At 36.6% G+C, this 15,447-nt stretch overlaps 1 protein-coding gene across 2 annotated transcripts; it reads right to left on the reverse strand.

The window, feature by feature from the left end:
- Positions 1-3,487: 3,487 nt before the first annotated feature.
- LOC133777893 (mitochondrial carnitine/acylcarnitine carrier-like protein) lies at positions 3,488-7,956 on the reverse strand. 2 transcript variants are annotated; one of them, XM_062217651.1, is made up of 4 exons: positions 7,523-7,956; positions 7,365-7,437; positions 4,580-4,971; positions 3,488-4,192 (listed from the first exon to the last, which is right to left on the reverse strand). In XM_062217651.1, the coding sequence occupies exons 3-4, from the start codon at positions 4,969-4,971 to the stop codon at positions 3,691-3,693; spliced, it is 894 nt and encodes a 297-aa protein (XP_062073635.1). In that variant the 5' UTR covers positions 7,365-7,437; positions 7,523-7,956; the 3' UTR covers positions 3,488-3,690. The 2 variants fall into 2 exon arrangements, with proteins under 2 accessions (XP_062073635.1, XP_062073636.1); XM_062217652.1 differs by having other exon boundaries at positions 7,361-7,437.
- Positions 7,957-15,447: the final 7,491 nt, after the last annotated feature.

The following is a 15,447-nucleotide window of genomic DNA, read 5'->3' on the forward strand; positions in this document are numbered from 1 at the left end:
AGAATTGCACTCTTTATGTTATAAATATACTTTTACAGAAATCTTATCTTAAGTCGTCCATTGATATAACCATTTTACAATAGTTCAACCCTCTAATTAATTAGTTCATGAATTTGAATGGAAGAATTACCATTTTACCTTTCTAATTTACTTCTTATTCCTTAAGTATCATTAATTCACTAGTGAATAATTAATCTATAATCTAATTATAGATTTGAGCTTAAAATCATTCAGTTCCAGAATTAACCCTTAAGGGAACTAATATATGATCCGTTAGGAAAGATTAGATTCCATATTGTTGATACATGTTCCCAGCCATCCATGATATTAAATCTCCAAAACAAAAGTCATTAGCCTCATTCTTTGAAGAGACCTTAACGAATGAATCAAAAGATTTAATAAACATGAACAGGAGTTCATGAACACTCGGGATTTAGGTTGATCTATAAATGATCATCAGTTATGATATGAATTACAAGTCTTTATTGTTAAATGGTTTTTGGATAAAGACTTTAATTCATATCTGTTCATGTCATATATAATCATATTATATAAAACACATTTACCGGGATGTCTTACCACATCAATAATCTGAATCTATATTATTTGTATCATTATGATACTCAGTAAACCGTACTTACAACTCCAATTAAATAATTCCATAACTTTAATTTGTTGTTGTTGACTATTTTAATTCATTCATGTGATCTTAATTCTCTCGTACTAATACAATATCACATCCTCAATAATGAATATGGAATTTTTCTGATATTTACAAAATTATTCAAACAATAATTTAACAATCTAAATATAACAATAATAATAAACCATTATATTTATTTATTCACAGAAAAACAAATGTCTTTTACATGCTTTTAGGACACACTCCTAACATCAACAACACAACCTCTATGCTAATCAGAAGAAGTGTTTATTTGCTCAAGAGAAGATAGAGTACCTTGGTCACATAATTTCACCTTTGGGAGTTTTCGCTGATCCAAGTAAAATTGACGCTATGAGCAAGTGGTCGATACCCAAGAGCATTAAAGTACTCGGGGGTTTTTTGGGACTCATGAGCTATTATCGCAAATTTGTTCAAGGCTATGGACAAGTAGCGCGACCATTGACTGATCAGCTGAGAAAGGATGCATTTGGATGGAATCAAGAAGCCCAAGAAGCTTTCGACTGACTCAAGGGAGCGATGTGCACAGTTCCGATTTTGGCATTGCCTGATTTTTCGATGCCTTTTGTAGTGGAGGCTGACGCTTCAAAATCGGGGTTGGGTTGATGCAAAACCAGCGCCCCATCGCATATTTCAGCCAAGTTTTGTCGGCCCGAGCTCATGCGAAGTCAGTGTATGAAAGGGAATTGATGGCGATTGTGTTAGCCATTCAAAAATGGCGTCCATATCTCTTGGGGCGCAATTTCATTGTCCGCATGAACCAACGCAGCCTTAGGTACTTATTAGAGCAGCGATTAGTAGCAACGGAGCACCAGAAATGGCTCTAAAAAATTATGGGGTATGATTTCGATATTCAGTACAAACCCGAACTTGAAAACAAGGCTGTTGATGCATTATCCATAATTTATGAAGAAGTTTCATTGGCTGCCATTTATGTTCCTAATGTGTTATCCATACTAAACCTTCAAGCACATATTGCATCAGATTCTACCCTCTCTAAACTGGTTCATGAGCTATGTTTGGGGAAGGAATGTGAGGGATATTCGCTGGTACAAGGCTGCCTCAAGTTCAAAGGATGGTTAGTACTGCCTTCGACCTCTCCCTTCATCCCATTACTGTTACAACAGTAAAGTGGGGGAACATTTAGGGGTGTTTAAGACACTTCAAAGGCTGCCAGCGGACTTATATTGGTCCGGGATGAGGAAGGACGTTCAGAAATTCGTGGCAGAATGTGCAATATGTCAACAAATCAAATACTTGGCTCAATCTCCAGCCAGGTTATTACAGCCCCTACCTATACCGGAGCAAGTGTGGGAGGACATCTCAATAGATTTCATCGAAGGGCTGTCAATGTCGAATGGGTTCGATTCCATTTTCGTGGTGGTGGACCGTTTGAGTAAGTATGGGCATTTATCCATCTCCGCCATCCTTTTTCAACCCTCACAGTAGCAACGGTTTTTGCTCGCGAAGTTGTTAAGCTCCATGGACTGCCACGTTCAATCGTTTCTAACCGGGATAAAATATTCCTTAGCAATTTTTGGAAGGAATTATTTCATTTGCAAGGCACTACACTGAAACAGAGCACTGCTTATCATCCACAATTCGATGGGAAAACGAAGGTGGTGAACCGTTGCTTGGAGACTTACCTCAAGTGTTTTGTTAGCCACAAACCCAAACAGTGGGTGAAATGGCTGTCGTGGGCTGGACATTGGTACAACACTTGCTACCATTCGGCAACGAGGATGATGCCATTTTCGGGCAGTGTATCATCGGGACCACCTCCATTACTTTGCTTTGAACCAGCTCGCACCAAGGTTTCATCGGCTGAGGAGCACCTTCAAGAAAGGGATGATATTCTGACGTTGCTGAAACAAAATCTGCTCCGAGCTCAACAAAAAATGAAGGCCCAAGCAGATCGTAAGCGACGGGATGTGCACTATGAGGTGGGTGATTTGGTCTATGTCAAGTTGCGCCCGTACCGTCAACGATCGGTGGCCAAACGTCACAACGAGAAGTTGTCTCCTCGATATTTTGGTCCATTTCCAATGCTAGCTTGGGTTGGAGCAGCGACATATCGCTTACAACTTCCGCCAGATGCTGCCATTCATCCGGTGTTTCATGTTTCGCTCTTGAGAGCTGCTCTTGGGCACCATCAGCAGGCAACTGCTCTTCCTCCCGGCTTGACAGGCGAATTGGAATGGATTTTGGAACCCGAGTGTTCTTGCGGTGCGACCAGGTACTCACAAGGTGGCTCCACAAGCTCTGATCAAGTGGATTAATATACCGGAATTTGAAGCTACTTGGGAAGACTTCGCCCTCATTCAAGATCAATTTCCTCACTTCCACCTTAAGGACAAGGTGAGACTTCTGGCCGGCAGTATTGATAGGCCTCCACTGACCTACGTGTATGCTAGGAAGAACAGGAAATGGTTCGGTAAGGCAGCAGTAGGGGAATAAACTGATTATGATGTAAGTTGTTATTTGGGTTGGGTTTGTATGTGGCTGTGGTCCACAATAGTCTAGTGAGTACTAGTATAAAGTCTCTATGGTGGGTCTCTGGTGGGGTGGGGTTGTCCAATACTTGATGTAAGGTTGTAACCTTTTTGTGGGAGAGAACAGGGCTCTCGAACTCCCTGGTTATACTATTACTATACTTGTTTATACTTTCTTGACCAGAAATTCCTATCATTTTCACTATATAGATATTGTCCCATAATATTATGTACTTTTTCAATTTTATACAAGTACACGTTATAAAATCAATACAATAATTTAAACTTTGCCTTAAACTTAGGTACAGAATACTAGCCAAATGGGTAGAATTATTATTATATAAGCACCAAAGTGGTTGGTGAAAGACAAAATGGATAGTAAAAGATGACGAAGGCAATGACACCAACTTTACAAATTGAAAGTTAACCAAAACAAAAAAAAATGTCAATTGCCTCTTTGGAAATGTTAACACCCAACTGAATCTTAGCCACATAAATTAGGCCATCATAATCTTCTCAGCCTAGACTGGACCTGGTAACTTCATAAGCCAAGAAGCATGCTGCGTTTGCTGGAATACTTCGAGCCATGGCAGGTCCAAATCCCTTGTAGAGACCTTTGACTCCCTCTGAAGCAACAATCTTTTTAAAAGCATCAATTGAACCAGAGAACTTTGGATTCTTGTAATCATCTACCTGAATAACGCTCTTGACAACATCGGTTGGGTAAACTGTGAACCAAAAGGACCCTCCAGCCAAGCCTCCAGCCACAATCAAAGAGCCTCTTCCCAGCCCAGAAGTGTCTCGACCTCCAGCAAAGTATTGCTTAAGTGCTTCGTAAACACCAAACATTAGAGCATTTCCTGGAACTTCTCTAGCCAAGGTGGGAACTAAGCCCTTGAAGAGACCTCTTACTCCCCCTTCTGATCTGAGAACTTGCCTGGCCACATCCATTGGCCCCCCATACTTCACTGCCACACCAGCTGATGCAGTACCTGCCAATGCACTTTGGGCTTGCAACCTGTGCTAACAAATAAGAATAAATTTAATAGGTCGTAGATAGATCTTACAAGTTCTCAATGAGAAGTTATAATCTAAAATCCCAATGGAAATTAGTAATTCGAAACAATGTGATAAATTGAGTATTGCCTCCCTGTCTTCTAAATAGTATAAACAAGAGGGCCACTTGAGTCCAGCTCAAGTGACTCAAGTGATTGGGTGTGTGTTGTGTGTAAGAGGTCTGGGGTTCAAATCCCAGCGGGGCTAATTTAACAAATGGATAACTATTAACTGTTTCTTGTCAACTATCTCTAGCACTTGAAAATATAGTTCAGCATTTCGTTCAATCTTCTCTCAAAAGAATATTTCATATATAGTTTACAAAGCAAAGCATAACTACTAGACAGACCTGCACTTGATCAATTCAGTAGGGCAAGCTAAAATTGAGACAGCAACTCCAGCCCCACCTCCACAAATGATTTGCTGGTTGACTGTAAGAGGGACACCAGGTTCGGACCTCAACAATGTCTCCATTTTTCCTCTTACGGAGAAAAGGACAGCATTGAATAATGCGACGGTAGCAAGTGGAGCTCCCATACCTTTGTACACACCCCTTGCGCCTTCAGCAGCTATTGTTTGCCTCACAGCATCCATTGCACCAGCATACTTGGGAGGCTGTCCAGGGAGTGGAACAGGCTGACTTTGGAGTTTAACCTTGATTGTATCAAATGGGTGCCCACATATCAACTGAGCTGCCCCTCCAACAGTACCAGCAGTTAGATCCTTAACTACGTCCCCCATCTGTTAGTTTGAAATTCAAATACCAAAAGATGGTTAGACCGGACGTGTGGATTGAACAGATTAGAATAAATTTATGCTTTAGAAGGGTGACAATATATAATTGTGAAATCAGATCCATGAAAAAGATATGTTAAGGAAACATCCATGATTGCAGCTTAACTTTGAAACACACAAATTCGGAAACTACATTTTTTTTCTTGAACATCATCACTGTTTTATTTTCACCTTTATAAACCTTAACATTAAAAAGACAGGGAAATATCTCGTTGGCTACCCAGAAAATTGTACTTTTCTTGAAAGGCAAACTTTTCAGAATCCAAAGAAAACAAAATAAAAGCTCATCCTTGGACTATGATTAGAGGAACACAAAATAAATAGTGACATAAACTAATAAACGTGGTCACGACTCACTAACCATACTTCAATTACACCCCACAACTATCACATTTTGCATAAGCATGATAGGCCACTGTTAGGTATATTTATTTTAGGAAGAAAGTAAGGGCTGGGGTAGTTAGTTAAAAGGAATTATCCTAATCAGGTACAGCCTTAACTAACCACCTATAATATGAATATGATAGCCTATGGGATAGAGCATTTTATCAGATTGTTTTGTATTTTGGGAAAAGTTACTCTTTTGGGAGAAGTCAAGCCTCTCGAAAGCTTGGGACCATTTTGTAACATTGTGTTCTACTGAAGTAGAGAAATTCAAGCCGTTTTATTCAAGATTTGGCCTTGATAGTGAACTAAGATCCTGTCAAAGTATTATTCACAAAAAACTAATAAACCAAAGACCCATTCCTGCTCATGTTAATTGAAGTCTTATGTCCTCAACAATGAAGATGGAGGAATACAAAAAATCAATCAGACCCTAAAAGCTGCCAAAACATTTCCCCTTTAAGCTACAAACTTTCTAGGAAGCAAATGAGCTAGAATGATGAATTGATTGGTGTCTAGTAATCATAAGTGATCAATTTTGGGGGGAAAGGACACATTTTTTTCTCAATGACATGAGCACCACACAATCAGAGGCTATTACGAAATTTGTTCTTAAGATCGCACTGCAAATGTGTTGATAAAGCCAAAGACAACTCATGAAAATAGAGAAAGGTTTACAAGATGGTCTCAGATGGGAAGATACTCAACACAACAATGTGGAAATTGAACGTGATAAATCAAAATATAGAATGTAGGCTCATATAACATGGACGTTTCCATCCAAAGTCACCCCTTCAGACATTTGGCAGGTGAGCTACAATATGGAAGACATTAAAATTTACTAACCCTCATTGGACATCTTGGAAAGAATGAATAAATTTAATCAAAATCCAATCAACAAACAGTCTTTTGTCCAGAGAACAACTAACTAAATATCAGCAGTTATCACGAAACATTTTCTAATGATTCCTAGTAGATTTTAAATGTCTTCTATAGCTAAAAAGAGAAAGATAAAGAAGAGGTAGGGATATATTTACAAATACACCAACAGATAAGAAAACATCAATTCAGACACTGAAAGAGGAAGGGAAGGCAGTATCAATGTGGTGTACTTGAACTGAATTATTTACTACTTACAAACCCCTAAACAGCTAAAACTTTATGCATATCATCACAGTTGCTCAGTACTAATTGTCAGAAATAAGTCATAAAGCCATAATTGATAATCTTAGTTAAAATGAAAGGCGCCCTTAATCAAGAACATACCAAGCAAAAGCAAAAATTTTTAAATTAAGTATTATTAATGTCTTTTGCCCTTTCTTTTCAAAAAGGTAATATCCTATTTCTCTTGCCTTTATCTAACAAAGAGTTAGTTAAAATCTGACACTCTGAATGACTTTTGTCATCAGTTAGTGGTGAAAATATAGGAGGGGAAACCTTCATTCCGAAATCAATGAAGCAAGAATGTTTAAAGAAAAAATAGAGAGGACAATCTGAACACCTCCTCCCTCTCCTCATTATCTTCATAATTAAAGTATTTGTTGCTCTATATATTCGTTTCTACGCTCATGCAACTTTCACACGAAGCATATGAACAACTTTGGCCAAAACATAGCATACAATTCATAATAATCCAATTCCAAAGCTTCCATGAAATGCTCAATACGGAGATAGAGAAACAGAGGAGGATCGAATTGGTAAATGAACAAGCTTCATTTTAAATAAAAACTAAAGTAGAATTCACCATGAAACCAATGCTGAATATTATTCCTTAAGAGGGAAAAAAATGCAAGCACAAACACATAACTCAAAAAGAAAAGAAAAAAAATCATAGTCAAAGAAAAGGGATCCGAAATCGAAACATGAGATTTGTGTGAAATCTACAAAAGTAAACAACATAAGAAACCAACTAAAGAGGGCATTAACAAACGTAAGAAACTATAAGTCTCACCGACCAAAGTACGTGCAAGGGATCCAAAAGACAAGAATTGAGAGCGAAGAAAGTAATCCTCGACCAGAAAACGATATCTGCAAGAACCCATATGAGTTTTAATACAAAAAAGTAGTATTGAAAAAGCAAAAATGAAAGAGATGGTATATTAGGTAAGATTACCAGAAAGCGACGGAATTGGAAAGCGAGACTGAAACCAAAAGTTACGGTAGAAGGGGAAGGTATTTGGTGAGTCTTAATAATGGAGCTTTGAATTTTATTTTAATTTCCTTGGAGAAAAAGAGAATCTTCGAGAAACAAACAAAAGGGTACTTGAATGTTCAGTTAAATAAAAGAATGAAATTGAAAGAGAAATGGGAAATGGGAATGAATTTTGAGGATTAAGAACCACAAGAGAGTGTTTGGGTAGAAGGAAAATTACTGACCAACCAACAGGTCTGGTGGATTGAAAAGTTTTACGTACTAGACTAGAGACAGAGAAAGAGATGTGGCTGTTATATCATATGTGTGTGTAGCTGAAGACGCAGTGATTGGGTTTAAGCTGAGTTATTGGAAAACCGAATCTCAGCCACTCTTCTCTGCCCTCTCTCCGAGTTTGGCTGATGGTGCTTTCCTATGTATATGTTTATATATAGAGATTATTATATAGATTGTGAATGTACCTAACCTAAGAAATTGACTGTGTTTCCAATTTGAATAATAAAAAAAAAAATTAGTTTTTTTTGCATAGTAGCATTTTGGTACTTTTTGTTTTTAATAATGATCATATGTAATTTTGTATTTTAAAATCGTACATATTTGATACCCTAAACTCAAATTTAATTAATAAAATTTTACCAATTTAATCAAACTGTTGTCAATTATGTAAGTTTTAAATTTAAATTTAATTACTTAGTTACATATAACTGATGACAGTTTGTTCATATTGCCAAAATTTTATCTATTAAATCTGAGTCTAGAGTATCAAATATGTATAATTTTAAAATACAAAGTACTATATGAGCATTATTGAAAATAGAAGTATCAAAATGATACTTTGTAAAAATATACATTACCAAATAAGTAAATTCTCAAAAAAAAAAAAAAAAAATCTCATTTATTTAAAGCTCCTTTAATAAGAATTTTTTATTTTCTAGCAGTAAAAAATAGTATAATTTTTTGCTTATGGTGTATTCGGTTGCCGTAAAGGGTTGAATTAAAGGAGTTTGTGTGATTCAATAAAGTAAGGGATATCACTATAAATGTCTGTTCAAAAAAATATGAGTTGGGGGTTGTAAGGTCATTTTAGTATGAATTTGAGACTAATTTATGATATTAACTATGTAAAAATTTATCAGTAGCTATATAATTAAAATAATATATTGGGTCACATGAAATGAGTAAAACGTAACAAAAACTAATATATATTATGATTGAAGTATGTGAGTTTTGTATTAAAATATTTTAGACAAATTAGATTTTTATTTTTATTTTTGTTAATTTTGGGATGATTCAATTACCATTAATTAGGTTTAAGAATATATATTATTTAGAAGATTTGAGGATATATTATGCGGTAGAATGAGTCATATGAATGGTGTATTCTAATTCTTTTAAGTGGTTTTTTATTTTAAAAAAAAAACTTATATAGATAGTAGAATGTTTAGCATTAATTAATTTTGCTAATATTTTTTTATAATAAAGTTAATTATATTTTATTTAACAAAAAAACTAATTTACGAATATATTTAATAATAAGATTAATTATATTTTTTAATAAAAAAAATAGATTGTAGAATGTTTGGCTTCAATTATTTTTTTCAATAAGATTAATTAGATTTTTTGAATTTTTTTTATAGATGGTAGAATGTTTAGCATTAATTAATTTTGTGAATAGAAGTGATAATAAGATTAATTAGATGTTTATTTAACAATTTTTTTTTTATAAATGATAGAATGTTTAATATTAATTAATTTTGTTAATGTATTTAACAATAAGAATAATTAGATGTTAACAAAAGGTAAATAGAGAATGTTTAGCATTGATTATTTTTGTCAATGTATTTGACAATAAGATTAATTAGCTTTTTTTTAAAAAAAAAATTATAGATGGTAGAATGTTTATTATTAATTAACTTTTCCAATACATGTGATAATAAGACTAATTAATGTTTATTTAACAAAAAAATTATATATGGCCAAATATATAATATTAATAATTTTTCCAATATATTTGACAATAAGATTAATTATATATATTTTTTAAAAAAAAAGTGATGGTAGAATGTTTAGTATTAATCATTTTTCCCAATGCATTTGACCTTCAGATTAATTAGATGGTTGAATATTTAACATTAATTAGTTGTAGTTTTCTTGTGATTGATATATTTTTTACAAACATACTCCTTGTCGCTAATATAATACTGATTAATTTGGAAATTAATTGCACAATGCAGTCATGGTGATGATATATTTTCTTCGTAGTTGAAACTCTGACTGTTGATTAAGTTCAAAATACCAGATAATTAGCCAAGATTTCCATAAACAGCTACCTTGGGGTAAGATCGGTGTTAATTGACACCAATCGAAGACTTTTCACTACTACAAAAAGAGGCTTTAACTTCGATTTTTAAGGTGGATAGACTTCGGTTCTCGCATAAATGCAAACCAAAGTCTATCCATGCGCAGTTAAAAATCTTTAAAAAAATCAAAGTTAAAAGGGGGCTTTAACTTTAGTTATTTGGACCCACGGCCACACTCATACCCACGCCCAAATAATCTCTTTTACCCCTCAAAATAAAAAATAATCCAAAATCTATTATGTATTTATGCTTTTTTTAGCAAGAATAGTGGTAAAAATTGGTACAAAACAAGAAAAAATAGGGGAAATGAGCGCAACCCTCTTCTCCCATATGGTGGCTATGGAGGTTTTCCTTAGGGTTTCGTTTCAAACTAATAAATGAGAGAAGTGGTAGGGTCGGATATATAAGACTTTTACTTTTAACTTCGGTTTTTTGGTAATAATTGAAGTTAAAAGTCTCCGCATTTTTTTATTACAAAAAGGTCTTTCTTCCCTTGAGCGCTAAACCTAAAACCGAAGTTAAAAGCCCATTAAAGGCTTTAACTTCGGTTTTCATGTATTTTCCAACATTTTCATGTGTAAAAATCGAAGTTAAAGCCTATATTTCTAGTACTGTTTGACCACTAAAGTTAACATAAACACTCTTTATAAGTGTAATTGTTGATCTTGGAACAACACGTGTGGCGATCCGATCGTTAATTATGTCTAAAATACACAAGGTTGCTATAAACTACTATCTCAGGCGAGATCGGTGGCGATCGACATTGATTGGAGACTTTTAACCACTTAAGTCAATTTGAACATTCTTTATAAGTGTGATTCTTTATATTGAAACACAATAGGTGGCTGTGAATGCCACAAATTGACCAAAGCCATAGTCAATTCTCAAGAGAAAAAGTGAGGGTTACCCTCATTAGCCTCGGGCAAACCAAGCAACCCGAAGTCTTGCCCCACACGAGACCCATGTCTCATAGGAGGCCTTAGCGAAGGTTCCCAAAAAGACCCAAGGGCCTTGCTATGCGAGGCTGCCAACCATGCGCGCGCGTCTGCCAAGGACCTAAGTGCCTCGCTATGCGAGGCTTCCCATCGTGTGCGCGCGCCTGCCGAGACCCCTAGGGCCTCGCTATGCGAGGCTGCCCATCGTGTGCGCACACCTGTCGAGACTCCTAGGGCCTCGCTATGCGAGGCTGCCCACCGTGCGCATGCAGCCATCCCAAGCCAGCACCTGCCTAGGCTCCGAGGGTCTCGCCTTGTGAGACCCATCCCCGAGCCTCGTGAATGCCCAAGTCATGCATGGGTACTCGCCTGGGGACCAAGGGTCTCGCCTTGGGAGACCCATCCCCTAGCCTCGTACATCCCCATTTCAAGGTCTCATACATGGAAATAGGGTCGGGATGAAAGAAGTATGGTTCGATACTTACTAAAATATGAAGAAAACTAGAGAAGGTATTTAAGTAAGCGGGACCACTAGGCATGAGATGAATGTACAAGCACGGGATGTACAACCCTGAAAAAGGGCAAAGGCATGACTCTGACATCTGTGTCCTATAAGTGGTGGAGGTACGAGTTTGTACAGAGAGTGGAAGCACTACATGCATACCTCTGACTGTGTACCAGGCCGACACCATAACCTTCTGCTCCACCACGACCTGTGCCACTACCCTGAGAATGTAACTATGTACAATCTTGTCCCCTGGGACCACAATGTATGGGGAGTCATTAGAGCTCCAGTATAAATAGATCATCACCCCTCCTGAAAAGAGGTTGGAAAATTGATTGTATGCAAAGGCTGTTAAGTAATATACAATTTCGACTCCATTGCAATTCTACATATTTACTCTTTCAAGTTTTCTCCATCTTCTTCTGAGATACCTTTGGCAATATAGTCTTAGTTTTCTAACCTTATATCGTTGACGAGATTTCACCGTCAACAGTTTGGCGCCGTCTGTGGGAAGAACAAGCATCAAGCCAGCGTTCTTCCATCATTTCCAGCAAAGAAAGATGCTAAGACGTTCAAAAAGCCTATGGCGAATACAAGATGATGAGGTTCTCCGGGATGAAGTAGAGCGAAGGGCTACCCAGAAAGACCCCCCTCCGCCCAAACATGGAGGCAGACCGGAGGAGTCTCTTCCCCCAAGGGAGGAGAAGGAAGCATCATCCTCGACCATCCGGCCCGACGGAGGTCATTTGGAGCTGCCAGTGCATTCACTTCACCGGTCCTCGGTGGCACCACGCTTAGGCCACCAAGACCCAGGTCCATCAACGCACGGGCCAAGCAAGAGTCCCGGGGTACGCTCGGTAAGTTCAAGCTCAAGGACTCGCTTCTACAGGGATGAGATTCAAGAGTTACATAAAAAGACTCGAAGGCTGGAAACCCAGATAGAGAACATGCAAGAGGTTTTAAACGACCTACTGCGAGGAGAGTCAAGCACACCCCCTCTTATGCGTAAAGGGAAGGAGCATGAAAAAGGGGAAAGCACTGTCCCCGTAGATGATGGGGGAGCCCAACTTTCCACCAGTAAAACCCCCCAGACAAAGTATCAGGGGGGACCTAGGCCAACAAAAGGTGCCCAGGAGCAAAGGCTGAGGGAAGGTGATGGTTGTAAGAACGAGGCCGAAGTCCCCTCAAAAGAGGCGCCCCCTGGCCTAAGAAAAGAGCTCCATGGGGAGAGGTCAGAAGTAAGAGACGTATCCCCCGCGGTCCCCCCGAGGGACACAACCAAGGCAAGGGATCAACCCGAGAACCCGCAAAACTCCTTATGCAAAAAGAGGAGGGGACTAGACACCAAGATGCGAAGCCCTCGAGGCAAGATCACCACTGCACTTGGGGGGCACATGGATGACGAAGAATTCGACCGTGATTCACCCTTCACAAGGGAGATTCAAGCTGAGCAAATGCCCACTGGCTTCAGAGAGCCTCGCATGACTCCGTACGAGGGTACTACAGACTCAAAATATCACTTAGACTCCTTCAATAACTTGATGAGGTTAAGAGGGGTCAACAACAGGGCAAAGTGTCATTGCTTCGTCGTTACGCTTAAAGGAGTGGCGTACAAGTGGTTCAAGAGGTTAAGGCCAGGAACAATCAAATCATGGCAGCAACTCTCTGATGAATTCCTTCAGCAACACCATGCAGCTTGTGACTACATCATGCCAATTACCAGCCTTGCTAACATAAAACAAGGCGAGAATGAAAGTCTGAAGGACTACATCCATAGGTTCAGTATAGAAGCCACAAAGGTGGGGGGTTTAACCAAAGTGGAGCACAAGATGGCTATTACAGCCGGAGTTCATCCAGGAAGCAAGTTGTGGGATAGCATGCTCAAAAGAGAAGTTTCGAATTTGGATGACTTCGAGAGAGAGCATAGAAGTACATACGTGTGGAAGAGGGCCATAAGAACTTCTATGTTGAAGAAATCGAACCCTCCTCCAGCTGCCCTCCTACCAATACGACTGGAGATTCCATATAGAAACACAGTAGGTGGCAATTCGACTGTTGTTTAGGTCCAAAATATCCTATAATTAGCTAATGTTTCCATTAACTACCGACCACTAAAGTCAACAAGAACACTCTTTACACATGTGATTGTTGATCTTAGAACATCGTGAAAGGTAATCCAACAATTGATTACATCCAAAATACTACAAAATAAGTTAAGGTCACCATAAACTATTACATGAGGGTGAAATTAATGTATTGTAGCCATTTGACATAAATAATAAAAATATTTAAGTGTAGATTCATTTAAATTATTTTGAAATGTATCACTTCAATTCTCATAATAAAATACATAAATTTAATTATGTTTGATTAATTTTTTATATATATATTTGCAAAATTGAATATCTACAAATTTAAAACTATTTAAACTAGTAATTATTATTTTTAATGCTTATTATTATATATGTATATAATTTAATAAATTTTAAAATTAATTAGAAAAAAGATTAAATTAATAAAAATAAATAATTACTTGGTTCTTAATATCAATGGACATAAAAAAAATATATCGTAACTTGAGTGGGCTCAATGCCTTTCATTCCCAAATTATTTCTTAATGTGATTTAAGAAATACTACGCTTTTTTTTTCCTTGTTTTATAATATTCTAGCATATAGTAAATAAAAATATTTTTTTAATCATTTAGTAGTACAAAATCAAACACAAATCTTGTAACCCAACATGTATTTTTTCTTGAAAAAGGCAGTGAAACACAAAATTCTCATTCCAGAAAATAAGTGAATACTTGCATTAAAACAATCATTTCTCAATTTGAATTTCTCATCTATTTAGAGAATCGTAAAAGCACTTCCAGCAAGCCAATCTTGTTCTTATGCTTTGTAGATACAAATATCCTGCAATTAATTAAACCAAATAGTTATAACCTTGTCAGATCCAAAAAAATATATATAGATCTAACATTGTCAAACAAAAATAAAAGAACTAAAACTACAAAGAAGAGACTTTGATAATTATATAATATGAGTTAACTTTTGCATTGGCAAATATGGGTCAAGGATCCACATATAATGAGAGGAAGACATGTCATGTAATTTTATAGACATACCTAATGGTGAACAAAATTAGCAAATTATTCAATACTTCTACTCGTCATATGGCTTTTCATTTTTTTTGTTATAGCTTGTTTTTATCCATTACCTTAAATAATCTTCCTTTATTCTATTGGTATAAGAACTGTTAGAAATTAAACCGATTCAAGATTTCCTTTAACTTGTAAAGACAATGAACACACATCACAGAAAGCAAGAACATTACAGCAGTAGTCAACAAAGAACTTTAAAGTGCACAAAAATAGAGAAAAACATTATAAATTTTATAATGGTTCTGCTATAAAAATAGCCTACATCCGATTTGAGCTTAATGTCAAATTCTTCTATTAAATAACATTATTTTACATCAAAGATCACTCTCATACACTACAGGATACTCTCACCAAACTCACAATTTAGTACCCTATAACTTAGTCCAAACACTCTTTTACAACCACACTCAATGACTCACAACCTAACACACAATACCCGATAAGGATCGACTGACTTGGAGAATCAACCACAAGATCTTTAGCCATTTTCCTTTTAGAAATACCAGACAAAAGTGAAGCATATATAAGAAAACAAAACATGCTACTATAAGTCAATTTTCAAAACTTAAGAAATAAAGTTCAATGGTATGCATCTTGGACCAAAAAACTTGATTTTTGGACCAGTTTCACCAGCTCAACTTGGTGGGAAAGACAAGTAATTGATAAGCAATTATATACCTTGTAAATATAATTTTTATCAAATAGCTTATGAACATAGTATATACAACATATATCAGTTATTCTTTTAATTATATAGATTTAAAAAACAAAAACAAACAAATTGTTGACCGCGTTTTTGGCCAACGACGTGTAGACGTCCAAACGACAAAAACCTTCAAGAGAAATAAACAACACATACGATTTTTATAGTGGTTCAGCCCCAATGTGTTGGTAATAGCCTAATCCACTTAGAGTTGTGATTAT

This window comes from Humulus lupulus, chromosome 5, assembly GCF_963169125.1.
Source record: "Humulus lupulus chromosome 5, drHumLupu1.1, whole genome shotgun sequence".
NCBI lineage: Eukaryota > Viridiplantae > Streptophyta > Magnoliopsida > Rosales > Cannabaceae > Humulus > Humulus lupulus.

Coding starts and splice junctions, on each gene's coding strand:
- LOC133777893 (XM_062217651.1), bottom strand. CDS start 4,971: ATGGGGGACGTAGTTAAGGATCTAACTGCTGGTACTGTTGGAGGGGCA. Junction 4,193..4,579: donor ACTGAATTGATCAAGTGCAG/GTCTGTCTAGTA, acceptor TTGTTAGCACAG/GTTGCAAGCCCAAAGTGCAT.